We start from the raw sequence: 12,616 nt of genomic DNA on the forward strand, positions 1-12,616 counted from the left end.
CCAGCAAAAAAATAAAACAATAGAAAGCATTTCCATAAACTTCCCCAATTATTAGCGATACTGGGTTAGTTCACTGTTTGGGCCCCTTGGGGCATAATTTTAATTTGTCGTTTATAACAATAAATGGCTTGAGGCTATTGAGGATTTTACAAGTCAATTACGGGTGTTACGAGGGGCCCGGGTATGAGCCCCTCCTCCTGCCTCCTCTTTTCTACCAAAAGACAACCATTTCATTGAACCATAAGCCGTGCATTTGTTTGTTTGTTTGGCCTGGCTGTTGGCTTAATTGGCCATCAAAGTGGCTAAAATCGAAACTGAGAGCCACTAAAGCCAAGTAAACCAGTTGTCTATCTCCTTCTCTTTTCCACCATCTGTTGCTGTCTCTTTTTGTATACTTATCACGCATACGCAGTGTTGTCTTATTACGATTTGAATTGTCATCGAAAGTGAAGCGATCTGCCACTTTGCCCCCCCTTCTCACTCTCTCTTTATTTCTTTCTCTCTCTGTTGGTGCAACATGTGTGTGTGTGCTTTTCTTTAGCCCGCAAATTCGCATAAATTTTCCGCTGCAACGGTCCGCATCATTATAAAAGCCGCACCTCGCCAGCTGGCCGCCAACAATTCCATCCGAGTCTCTGACGCGCCACCATGTCCGCGTCTTGCCACAAAAAAAAGCCACAGCATCCCCGACCCCCCAGATGCCACTTGCCACATCCCCTCTTGCAATACCGGCTGCAATGGGGCATCTGTCTGGTGCTAGCCGTAAGTATCTGAAATCTGAAACCAAAAATCAAAGGATACAACTCCAAAAAGAAAAGGATTACTACTCTTGTTTTTTTTTCTGTGTATTGGTGATCGAGTGAAGTGATTTTTAAAAAACACAAAAAAAGAAAAATGTTACAAGGATTCTTATTCATAATTTTTTTTAGTGTTGTTATTTTTGAAAAACATTTTTTTAAATCAAAGTTAAAAGATATAAAATTAAGAAATATTAATAAAAACTGTTTTTTAAAACCAAATATTCCAAAAAAATTTCTAAAACACAATTTCATAAAATTCATAAAATTCAAAAACCTAAAAAGGAAAAAGTAGATCCTTTTACTTGACTTTCCTTTTAATTCTTTAAATTAAATTGAAAATGTACTGACAAATAAATTCAGAAATAGTTACTTTCTTTAGAAGATATGGAAGAAAAAAATTTGAAATATATTTTAAAATTGTATTTTGAACTCAAAATTATTTAAGAGTTTTACGAAAACAGTTTTTTTTAACAAGCCTTCTTCTTGGAAAGAAAGATAAGGGATTATTTTAAAACTAACAACTAAAACTTCATTAAAAAAAATTTAAAAAAAAATGTTTCAAGGAAAGTTAGCAAACAATTTAACAAAAAATAAAATTTTTAACTAAAATATAGTCTTAAATAACTTGAATCAAACTATAATACTGCAAAAAAACAAAAAACTATATTAAGAAAAATAATTAAATCCCAGTAAAAGAATTTCAAAAACCAAAAAGACTTATAGCTTTTATAATAAAACCAAAAGGCCACAAGAAAGGACTACATAAAAAAGGAAATCAAAATCAGATCAAAATAGAGGTGGATTGAAGATGTATAAATAAATAAAAATATATTAAGATAAATATCCCCATGTAACAACCCCTAAAACAAGATTGCGTGCCAGAGTCTCTGCATTCCATGCTGATGTTTCATTGCCCTCTTTCGGCCATCTCGGAGCGTTGAACTTGGCCAACTAAACACCAGCCAGAGCCAGTGGCAGAGGCAGAGCCAATCAAACAAAAATCGAGCCGTCAGTCATCTCTTGCCACTCTTCTTGCCACTTTTATCCATCCCCTCCCATTACCCCATTACTCCTCTCGCGAAAAGCGAAAGCGAGTTGGCTAAGTTTAATTAGTTTAATTGCAAAGTGGGCTCAAACAAATGGGCCTAAAAGCAAAGTGGCCAAGAGCTGGCAAACAAGGCCATTAGCACTGGCCAATAGACTCTCGCATTCAGTAAAATATTATATTAGTATATGTTAATAAAATTTAACACTATTTGTCTCTTAGATCCTGACCCTGAGCAGTGCCGTCTCAGTGACCTCTGGCACTTCGGGCCACAACCGGCGGCGGTCTGGCGGAGCCAGTGCAGCTTCCCTGGAGGACACCAGCGACAAATCCGTTCCGGATCAACTGGCCTTAGCCGCCAGTCGTCGAGCATCCGATGACACCAGGCCCTACTCCAGGAGGGGAACCGTACTTCATAGCAGAACCAAAGAAACTCCCAACAAAGGTATGTATCATAGAGTGATTTTGATGGAGAATCGATATACAAATCGATCAAGGTATTCCGCGTGGGAATCAGATGAGAAATGGCAGAGATATGGACATCGAGGGGGCTCATATGGGGGAATCCATCGATTTCGAAGGGGTTGCCCCAGGAAAATATGAAAAAATTTTAAAAAATATTTTGTGTCAGGATTTTGATGCAGATCGATGGAGAATCGATATACAAATCGATCAAGGTATTCCGCTTGATAATCTGATCAGAAATGGCAGAGATATGGACATGGATGGGCCCCATATGGGGGCATCCATCATTTTCGAAGGGGTTGCCCCAGAAAAAGATGAAAAAATTTCAAAAAATATTTTGTGTCAGGATTTTGATGCAGATCGATGGAGAATCGATATACAAATCGATTAAGGTATTCCGCTTGAGAATCTGATACAAAATGGCAGAGATATGGACATCGAGGGGGCTGATATGGGGGAATCCATCATTTTCGAAGGGGTTGCCACAGAAAAATATGAAAAAATTTTAAAAAATATTTTGTGTCAGGATTTTCATGCAGATCGATGAAGAATCGATATACAAATCGATCGAGGTATTCCGCTTGAGAAATTTTTTCATCTTTTCCTGGGGCAACCCCTTCGAAAATGATGGATTGAGAAATAGCAGAGATATGGACATCGAGGGGGCCCATATGGGGGAATCCATCATTTTCGAAGGGGTTGCCCCAGAAAAATATGAAAAAATTTTAAAAAATATTTTGTGTCAGGATCGATGGAGAATCGATATACAAATCGATTAAGATATTCCGCTTGAGAATCGGATGAGAAATGGCAGAGATATGGACATGGGTGGGGCTCATGATGGATATCCACCTAATAACACATTTTAATTTAAAACATAAAACCAAAAGCACTTTGTTAAAAACATATTTAACATAAATGCCCAAAAGTATGTGGTGTAATGAATATTTATTAATTATATATCTTTTTTTAAGATTTCAACTATGGCCACGTGGAGTTGAACCTCGTAAGACCGGAGCAGGAGTCGCATCCCAAGCTGATCTTAAGCACAACGACGGCAGCCTCGGGATCGGGAGGATCGGCCGGATCTGTCAACCTGGAGGACTCGCAATCGGCGGCGGAGTACGTGGCCAATGCCATCAAGTTGGCCTACAAACAGCCATCCATTCCGGTTAAGAGTCCTGCGCCCAATCACCTCCAAGCGCCAAAGGACCTGCCCTCGTCCTCCACCCAAAGGAGCTACAACGAGCATAGGGAGAGGGAGCGGGAGCGGGAAATTCTAGAACAGCAGGCTCTGATCCTGGCAGGAGCTCCTTCCGCTGCCTCATCCTCGTCCCTGGGCTCACCCCACTCCTCGCCACCCTCCCCCGCCCTGGCGCCGGCTCCTGTCTACGAAAAGGATCCTGTCACCCGAAGCTACGAGCTCTACGAGGCCTCGACCGAAGGCGATGGACATATACCCGTTCAGGAGGACATCGAACGGCACTATCGTCCCAAGTACAACAGCTACAGCTACCAGCCCTACCAGCCGCCCACCATCTACCGGAATCTGGAAGCCGAAGCTGAGGAAAAGGTGAGGGTTTCCGCCTCCACGGAGATACCAAAGTCGGAGATAATGAAACAGATCGAGAAGTCGGTGATCAAGTATATGAAGGAACTGGAGGCGGAGGGTAAAATAATAAGTACACCCCAGGAACCGATCACTCCGCCACCACCACCACCGCCACCACCCTCGCCAGTTCAGCAAATAACGAAAACCTATTACAAGACCCAATCGAATGGGATATCCAATGGTCTGTCAAGTGGAATTTCTGGAGGAATCCCCGGCGGAATCTCCGAAGAGAAGCGCTATAGCAGCAGTACAGTGAGGCCCAAGTACACGGCGCCACCGCCTCAGAAACAGCAGCAATCTCAGGGCCATCACCAGCACCAACACCAGCAGATCTACCACCAGCCCCAGACCCAGTCCCAGCAGCACCATCATCCGACTGTCCATCACCAGAACGTGGGTATTACGGCGAAATTGAGGAACTCGCCATCCGTTTCCAGTCAGAAGCCTCTGCAGCACTTCCAATCGGAAACGGAAACAGCCTACCAGGCACCCGATCTCCCCGTCGATGAACTATCCCCCAATGTTGAATTTATCTACAAGATCAAAACGAGAGCCCCCCTCCAGACGGCTACAGTGAAGACTGTCTCAAAGCCCTACACATTGCCTCTAAAGAGTGCCGAGCACTTCGATCATGGGGCGGCTTTAAAGAATATTGAAGAATTCGATTTATCGCATGTTGTTCCCACTCCGGAAAGAGTAGAAAGAGAAAGGGAGAGGGAGAGAGAGAGGGAGAGGGATTCTAGGGAGGATCAGGATAGAGTACAGGGCAAACCCCATAAGCTGTACTTCAACTCGGAGATCTATCACGACATCAACTCCCTGCCCTACAAAAGCAAAGAGGCGGCTCTCCACGAATATCGTCACAAGATCAAGAATTCCAATGAGAATCTACATCCGGATTATAAGGGATATTCCGGATACTTTGCAGAACCGGAAGCGGAGGAAGTCGATCCTAATGAGGGGAAATTAATCCTTAATGAAGAGGGCTATCCGTATCACTATGTTTTGAAGAAGGAGCCTCTCGAGGATCATGATCCTTGGCTGGAACAGCAACCATTACGACTGAGCCACGCCCACACGCACAACCATGCCGCCCATCATAACCAGCATCATGGCCATGGCCACGCCCACTCGCACGCCCACAAACAGCATGGCAGCAGTCTGGAATATGACAGCTACAGTCCCAAGTTCAATAATAATCCCGAAGGATATGGATACCAGCACACCTACAAGCTGCGACCAGGACAATCGGGTCAAGGAGGTGGAGGTGGAGGCGGAGGCGGAGGAGGTTCTAATGTGGGCGTGGCCAGTGCTGTGGTGGGCGGGAAGCGGGGCAAGCGGGGTGGGGGCGTTCATCCCCGGCAGGAGGCCATCAAGAAGCAGCTGCGAGGGTCAGAGGTGAAGGATCTCGAAGCCAGCTTGGCCCTGAGACCGCCACCCAAATAGTTGACCCTCAACCCTTAACCCTTAACCGCCGCCTGGTCATAACCTTTAACCCCCAATAGCCCCTCATAGCTCATTTTGTTGGCCAGACTTGTCCAAGTGCTTGGTTATTATTTGTATATGCTATTGTGTTTTTTTTTTCAGTGTTCAGTGTGTTATCAGTTATAAAGCTAATTCTAAGTATGATTATTTATTTAGTAGCGAAGCGAAAACAAATTATGCAATTAAACGAATAAATAAATTAATAAATAATAGAGGAAAAGTATATTTTTTAGTGGGTATGTGTTTGAAACTTTAAATCTTGATTATATTCCTGCTTATTGTAATATATGCAGAACATGATACCTTTAGGATATTATTTTTAATATTTATCTACAAAGGTCTCTATGGCATTCTTAGTCTATGTTCTAATTTGACGCCTTCTATACTTGACGCCTTTTCGGAGCAACATTTCGACTTTTCTTAATAGGATCTGCTCTTAAACTCTTCCTCTAACTTAATCCCCTAACTATCTCTCCTCTCACTATCTATCCTCTAACTATCTCTCCTCTAACTATCTATCCTCTAACTTTCCATCCTCTAACTATCTATCCTTTAACTATCTATCCTCTAACTATCTCTCCTCTAACTTTCTATTCTCTAACTATCTCTCCTCTAACTATCTATCCTTTAACTATCTATCCTCTAACTATCTCTCCTCTAACTATCTATCCTCTAACTATCTATCCTCTAACTATCTCTCCTCTAACTTTCTATTCTCTAACTATCTATCCTCTAACTATCTCTCCTCTAACTATCTATCCTCCAACTATCTATCCTCTAACTATCCATCCTGTAACTATCTATCCTCTAATTATCTATCCTCTAACTCTAACCTCAAACTCTTTCTTTGTTCTCCCATCTATTTCCTCAAATTCAGCCGTACAATATGAGGCAGTGCCCCTTGGTTAATTAACCATTAGATGTTCTAATCCTTGATAAAAACTCTATAATACTTACATTAATTATGATAAACTCATCTATTAATAATCTTTTTTAAAAATAAACAAATAATAGGCCCAAAAACCAAGTGCTGCCCATAAGTCTGATCATTTTCTTCTCTTTTATATTTCATTTTTGCTTTCCTTGCTTGTTTGATTTGCTTTGTGCTTCGCTTTCATTGAAATAAAAAAAAAAAAAACAAATAAAAACATATATATTATAATTAAATATGTTAAACCACCCACACGACCCTAAAAATCCCCAAAAAGATGCACAGATTCAGCCTCGAATTTTGTAATTTAAAGCAAAAATTAAACCAAAAATCAAAGCTAAACCTTAATTTAAATTATTTTTAAAGTAATTCCAAGTAAGTAACAGAGTAGAACCAAGCTGAAACTAAAAGCCATGCTAATTACATTTCCGGTGAGCTCGATTTGAATAAAGATTCACTTACAAATTGTGTGTAAATAGAGTGAATAGTTGACTCCAATGAAGAGTTACGTGAGACTTGGCCGATTTATCGCAAGTACACCTGCAGCATTGTCTTTTTTTTTATACAATTATATATAGTATATCGCTGTGTATATAGTTTTTTGTGGCTCCAATTCCATCAACGCTCACGCACAGATTATTCAAGATCATAGATCGTTGTTGGCGTTGCCCATTTGGCCATTTGGGTATAAAAACTATTTGTTTTGGCCACAACTAGCCATTGCTCACTCAGCACTCAGCCTCCAGTCGCACGCCACACCATGAAGCTCAGAGCTTGTCAGGTAAGAGACTACAGTCCACTTCCTAGTCCTTGATTTCCTAATCTCTAACTAATATATTTCCCCAGATATTCCTGTTAGTTGCTCTTCTGGGGATCCACGCCCTGGAAGCGGTGGTGGTTGGTGGGGGACACCAGCAGCTCCACAACAACAACCGGAATGGCTACCGATACAATGGACCGGCCCACAAGTACCTGCCCGTCGAACAGCCAGAGGAGCACCATCGGGAGCACCAGGATCATCAGCAGAATGGCTATAATGGGCCCTATAGCTCCCAGCACTACGATGAGCAGAGGCAGCACCATGGCGGCAAGGAGCAGGCCTGGCAGCCCGTCTTCTCCCAGGGTGTCTCTCAGGGAAGTCATCATCAAGGATTAGGAGGACAGCAGCAACATCATCAGGGACTGGGAGGACAACAGCAACATCATCAGATCCTGGGAGGACAACAGCAACACCATCACATCCTGGGAGGACAACAGCAACATCCCAACAACGAGCAATCCTATGAAGGAGAAGCCTGGAACTCCCATCAGGGCCAGCACGGAGGTCAGAAAGGAGAGTCCTGGAACTCCCAGTCGGGGCATCAAGGCCATCAGAAGATAGAACCCTGGACCTCGAACCAGGTTCAGTATGAAACCCAAAGAGGAGAGTCCTGGCAGTCCAACCAAGGCCATCAGAGCAGCCAACGAGGAGAGTCCTGGCAATCCAACCAAGGCCATCAGGGAGGCCAGAAAGGAGAGTCCTGGCAGTCGCATTCCAGACAATACGATAACCAAAAAGGAGAGTCCTGGAACTCTCAACTGGGAGGAGAAGCCTGGCAATCCCACCAAGGACATCAGGGCAACCTTCGAGGTGATTCTTACGGCTCCCATTCCGGACAACAAGGCAACCACCACGAAGAATCCCTCAACTCCCAATCGGGACATCAAGGCCACCAAAGCCAAGAATCCTGGAACTCTCACTCCGAGCAGCCCGAAGGCCACAAAGGCGGAGAATCCTGGAACTCGCAGCGTGGAGAGTCCTGGCAAAGTCACGGCAACCAGAATAACCAATACCGCGGCGATCTCTGGCAGCCCATCCGTGACCAGGACCTGGAGAAACTGCCCTCCGCCGAGGCCCATGCCTCCAGCCACAAAACCCTTGCCCGTCCCGGCAAGATCTCGAAACTAGTGCCAGCCTATACCCTGTCCAGTGACGCCGAGCACGATCGATTCATTGGCCTGGACTCCTTGGACACCCGTCTGCTGTCCCAATCCCTGCCGGATGCCTACAGGAAAGTGCCCTTCTCCTCGCCCTCTGGCCCCGGATCTCTGGCCCAGAGTCAGCGTCATGAACAGCAACTTGGAGGATCCTCATCCTCGGGCTATTTGCAGATGCAATCCCACTCGTATCAACTGCCCTCCACCCAGAGCACCCACCGGGAGTATCCCCAGGAGCAGCAGCATCACTCCGGCAATCGGCAGTACTCCGCCAATGCCTATGCCGTATCTCCATCGTATCTCCACTCTTCCCAGAACCCATCATCCTCGCAGTTCTCGCAGTCCCACTCCCAAAACCCTTCATCTCAGTTCCCATCCCACTCCCAAAACCCTTCATCTCAGTTCTCATCCCACTCCCAGAACCCTTCATCTCAATTCCCATCCCACTCCCAATCCCCTTCCAATGGCCTGACCCATCCCAGCAGGGAGTTCCAGCCCCCATATTACTAAATATTTCATTCCAAAATCCTATTATTTATTTTTTTTTTTTTTTACATCCAAAATTATTATTTTCAGATCTTGCATTTCTCGAGAAAAGCATTCAAACTGAAGAGTTCGAAACTAAATTTTTGTAAAAATATAGAATTATATTTTCAAAATAAAATAAATACTTAAAAATAACAAAGTCTTCTTATGATATCATCGGAAAAGGGGAAGGAAGTCAAGACGACCTTGTCGCTAATTTCACAACTAATTTGGCCAAAAAATGCGAGCGTGGCTAATTTGATTACGATTTCGTTGGATAATTGCGAGAATTTTTGTAATTTTCCCATCATCTTATGGTCGCTGTGTTTTTGTTTTTTGTTTTTTTCGAAATTAAATGCGATTAGAGACCCAAATTAAAGACGTTATGGTTCTTGAGCTGCTTCCTCTGTCCACAAGTGAAGGTAAAACCAACAAACCAATAAAGAGGTAAGGAAAAAAAAAAAGAAACAATACCTCACAGAAATGATAACAACAGCAGCAACTTTCATTGCAGCTGCAGCAGCAACAGCAACAGCAGCAGGAAGCAACCAGAAAACGGCAGCAACATTAAAATAAATATTGCATTCACAAAAGCACTGGTCTGCTCTCTTTTTGGCACACTATTTGTCATGATCACAAGTTTCGATCCAAGTCGAGTCGAGTCATCGAAATTGAAATGTAGCTGTCGTTCGAAAGCAGCAACACCAACAGCAACACCAACAGCAACAGCAACAGCAACTATAGTAGCAAAAGCAACAGCAACATCAGCAACTGCCCACGGCTGAGGGCAACTGTTACACCCGATTGTTATGGAGGCGCCACTTTCATTTTCATTGGGCGAATTTTTAACACGGAAGTCAATGGGTTTTCAATAAATTAAAAGACTTTAAAAAGATCAGAGATCTAAAGCGATATATAGTATTATATAGTGGGGGTTTTAGGGAGAATCTATGGCTTTCTAAACAGTTTAAAACTATTTTTATAAAGAAATATGATATATATTGTCACACAGTTGAAATTTTAAGATATTATAGAGATTAAGGACAACTAATTTAATTTTAATTCATTAAGAAGAGTTATTATTCCCTTATAAAGAATGTTTTTGGTAAGAAACCTTCAGTAATATTGTATAATATGTCCTAAAATAGTAAACTAAATGTTTCTAATATATTTTTAGTAGATCAAACACATAAGAGTTATTAACTTTGACTTTCAAAAGATTATGGATATATAGTAGCTACTTAGAAGAATCTATAGCTTTTGAAGAGGATTTCCTGTAGAAATCTTTACCAAAATCAAAGCCACCTTAGGATTAAGCAATAAACCACATAATGTCATACAATTGTAAGCTATAGCCAGTATCATTGGCTTAAGGTTAACACCATTTAATGAGGAACCACACCAAAAAGACCGCATTTCCATGGTATTACGGTCTTTGAGGGAAGTCTTTGAAAGAAAAGAGAGATATTTTCAAGAAAACGAAGTTATAATACTCTTCTTAAAGTTAAAAATAGTAAAAGAGCTCCAGTTACAGTTCTCTTGAAGAGTTAAGCTATAAACTATAGCTTAGAAACTAGTTTAAATAAATATAAATAAATGGTCTTAAAAAACCCACTATACCCCCTGAAAGAGTATAAAACCCCCTCAGCTGGAAAATATTACCTTCGAAGGGCAACCCAGAGCAGTCAACTTGGGGTTCGGTTACATGGCTTGTTGATTTCTTCTCACATTAATGGTAATTTTTGAACTTGCAACATTGCAACTTCATTTTTCAACAAATCGCCGAATAATTTCAAGAGAAAGAAGGCCAATAAAGAAGAGTAACCTCACAGGAATTAAAAATACTATACAGACTAGTTTTAAAAATATAAAACTTAAATGGAAATTGGCGAGTTGCGTAACCAAAAGAAAGAGGCTGGAAAGGAAGTGGCAAGTAGATATCAGTTACAGCGGAACCAGGGATATCGGATGTCGGCGTTACTTTCTTATATAGTCGTGGGTCGGCAGTGTCGGTGGCAACATTTGCAAAAGCCAACAATCTTGGGCAACATGTTCAAGGTTGTCCACCTCAAGGCCCTGATCCTGGCCAGCTGTTTCTGTTGCCCGGAGGCCCAGCATCCTGCCTGGCTGTATCCGATGCCTTGGCGTCCTCTGATCCTGCCCAGAGTAGCTCCCACGCCATTGGCGGGCGTTTCTCAACTGAGTCCGGGCTATACGGGTCCTCAGACCTTTCCTCCAGTGCCGCAGGATCAGCAGCAAGGACAGCAACAGCAACAATATCAACAGCAGCAGCAGCAGCAACATCAGCAGCAGCAGCAATATCCTCCACAGTATCCTCAGCAACCTGTCCTCTTTGGCTTATTTGCTCCTCAGTTGCAAGTTCATCCTCTGGCCGCTCCTCCCCAGGCCGGACACTTCACTCTGCCCTTCAGGCCATCGCCCTTTGCCGGCTACACGGACGACGAGGTGGACAACGAGGTCCAGGAGGAGAGTCCTGACCACCAGCCACATCAGCAGCAACTAGAGCCTCCCTTCCACGCTCATCCCTACAAAGTGGCGGAGAGATCGGAGATCAGGAACAGAGGTGTTCACCCGGAAGGATCAGGATCAGGAAATGAAGGATCTACTCCTCTGGGTTATGTCTATCTCTCCCCAAGTAATATCTACAATCTAGTAAGGTCTTAGGGTCCTAAAGGTCTAAATCTGAATCATAGTTCTTAATATACTTTGTACTTACCTTGAGAAGTTTGAGTTTCGAAACCCCATGGATAAATAATATATTTTTATTTTTTTTTTATAAAATAAGAAAATACAAAAATCTATTAATCTTTTTAGTTAATATTCCCGTTAAAGCCATATTTTTGTTAGCAATTGGAAAGGCCTTCCCACACACTCTCCCCACTCGCCGACGGGGGTCTGCTGGGAATTCAAGACCAAAAAATTTAGGTTGAAACCCCAAAGTCTAGACCGTGTAATGCCTCTGATGATGACTCGCCCACCGTCGGCTCTTTGTGGTTATTTATGATTTGTTGCTTTTGGGCCAAAACTTTTACCGTCCATACCGCGTTTGTGGCGATGGATTAGATCTCTGGCAATTTGCTGCCACTTTCAAATGCCACAATTACGGCAGTCTCCGTCTCGCACAAGTCGCAAATCGGCGAAATTATAACTCGATCGACGTGGCAGGTGTGACCTTGGCTGCTGCTGTTGCTGCTGCTGCCGGATTATGCAACAAGTCTTGTGGCACGCAGACAGGGGCAATTGCCAGACAATTACATCAACTAAGAGCTAGACTCTGGCACACGACTCCACGAGGCACCCAAAAAAATAAGCAAATTACAGCCAAAGATGAAGAAGTACTTGCAAAAAATTAAATTCAAAAAAAAAATAAGTGGGTTCAATAGGGTCTCTTTGGAACCATGAAGTTGAAAGGTAATCTATATTGGGTATTATGAGGTGGTATAGTATCTTTTTTAATATTTTATGAGGATTTGGAGGTAGGCAAGTTTAATGAAAATTTAAATTTTAATTATTAAAGAGCTCTTTTAGGAAATATTTAAATTTTAAAGTATAATTACTCACCGAAATATTATTTTATTCATCATTATTATTCATTATTCATGTGATCTGTATAATTTGAAATTAATTTTGAATATTAAAGAGCTCCTTTGGACAAAATTTAAATTTTAAAAATACAATTACTCACCGAGATATTATTTTATTCATGTTTTGTTCTAATTTATTCATTATTCAAGTGATCTATATTATAAGGTATT

The 12,616-nt window shown here is 42.3% G+C and overlaps 3 protein-coding genes across 3 annotated transcripts; all 3 read left to right on the forward strand.

The window, feature by feature from the left end:
• The first annotated feature begins 604 nt into the window (after positions 1 to 604).
• Positions 605 to 5,588, forward strand: LOC6504809. The gene is made up of 3 exons (XM_001966344.3): positions 605 to 762; positions 2,068 to 2,290; positions 3,285 to 5,588. Exons 1-3 carry the CDS (start codon positions 649 to 651, stop codon positions 5,366 to 5,368), a joined length of 2,421 nt encoding a protein of 806 aa, XP_001966380.1. The 5' UTR covers positions 605 to 648; the 3' UTR covers positions 5,369 to 5,588.
• Positions 5,589 to 7,041: 1,453 nt separating this feature from the next.
• LOC6504810 (G-box-binding factor) lies at positions 7,042 to 8,954 on the forward strand. The gene is made up of 2 exons (XM_001966345.3): positions 7,042 to 7,119; positions 7,185 to 8,954. Exons 1-2 carry the CDS (start codon positions 7,099 to 7,101, stop codon positions 8,823 to 8,825), a joined length of 1,662 nt encoding a protein of 553 aa, XP_001966381.1. The 5' UTR covers positions 7,042 to 7,098; the 3' UTR covers positions 8,826 to 8,954.
• Positions 8,955 to 10,873: 1,919 nt separating this feature from the next.
• LOC6504811 (ATP-dependent RNA helicase DHH1) lies at positions 10,874 to 11,653 on the forward strand. Its single transcript, XM_001966346.4, has one exon. The coding sequence runs from the start codon at positions 10,890 to 10,892 to the stop codon at positions 11,523 to 11,525; it is 636 nt and encodes a 211-aa protein (XP_001966382.3). The 5' UTR covers positions 10,874 to 10,889; the 3' UTR covers positions 11,526 to 11,653.
• The last annotated feature ends 963 nt before the right edge of the window (positions 11,654 to 12,616 follow it).

The sequence above is a fragment of the Drosophila ananassae genome, chromosome XL (genome assembly GCF_017639315.1).
Source record: "Drosophila ananassae strain 14024-0371.13 chromosome XL, ASM1763931v2, whole genome shotgun sequence".
Lineage (NCBI taxonomy): Eukaryota > Metazoa > Arthropoda > Insecta > Diptera > Drosophilidae > Drosophila > Drosophila ananassae.

Coding starts and splice junctions, on each gene's coding strand:
- LOC6504809 (XM_001966344.3), top strand. CDS start 649: ATGTCCGCGTCTTGCCACAAAAAAAAGCCACAGCATCCCCGACCCCCC. Junction 763..2,067: donor GCATCTGTCTGGTGCTAGCC/GTAAGTATCTGA, acceptor TTTGTCTCTTAG/ATCCTGACCCTGAGCAGTGC. Junction 2,291..3,284: donor CAAAGAAACTCCCAACAAAG/GTATGTATCATA, acceptor TCTTTTTTTAAG/ATTTCAACTATGGCCACGTG.
- LOC6504810 (XM_001966345.3), top strand. CDS start 7,099: ATGAAGCTCAGAGCTTGTCAG. Junction 7,120..7,184: donor TGAAGCTCAGAGCTTGTCAG/GTAAGAGACTAC, acceptor ATATTTCCCCAG/ATATTCCTGTTAGTTGCTCT.
- LOC6504811 (XM_001966346.4), top strand. CDS start 10,890: ATGTTCAAGGTTGTCCACCTCAAGGCCCTGATCCTGGCCAGCTGTTTC.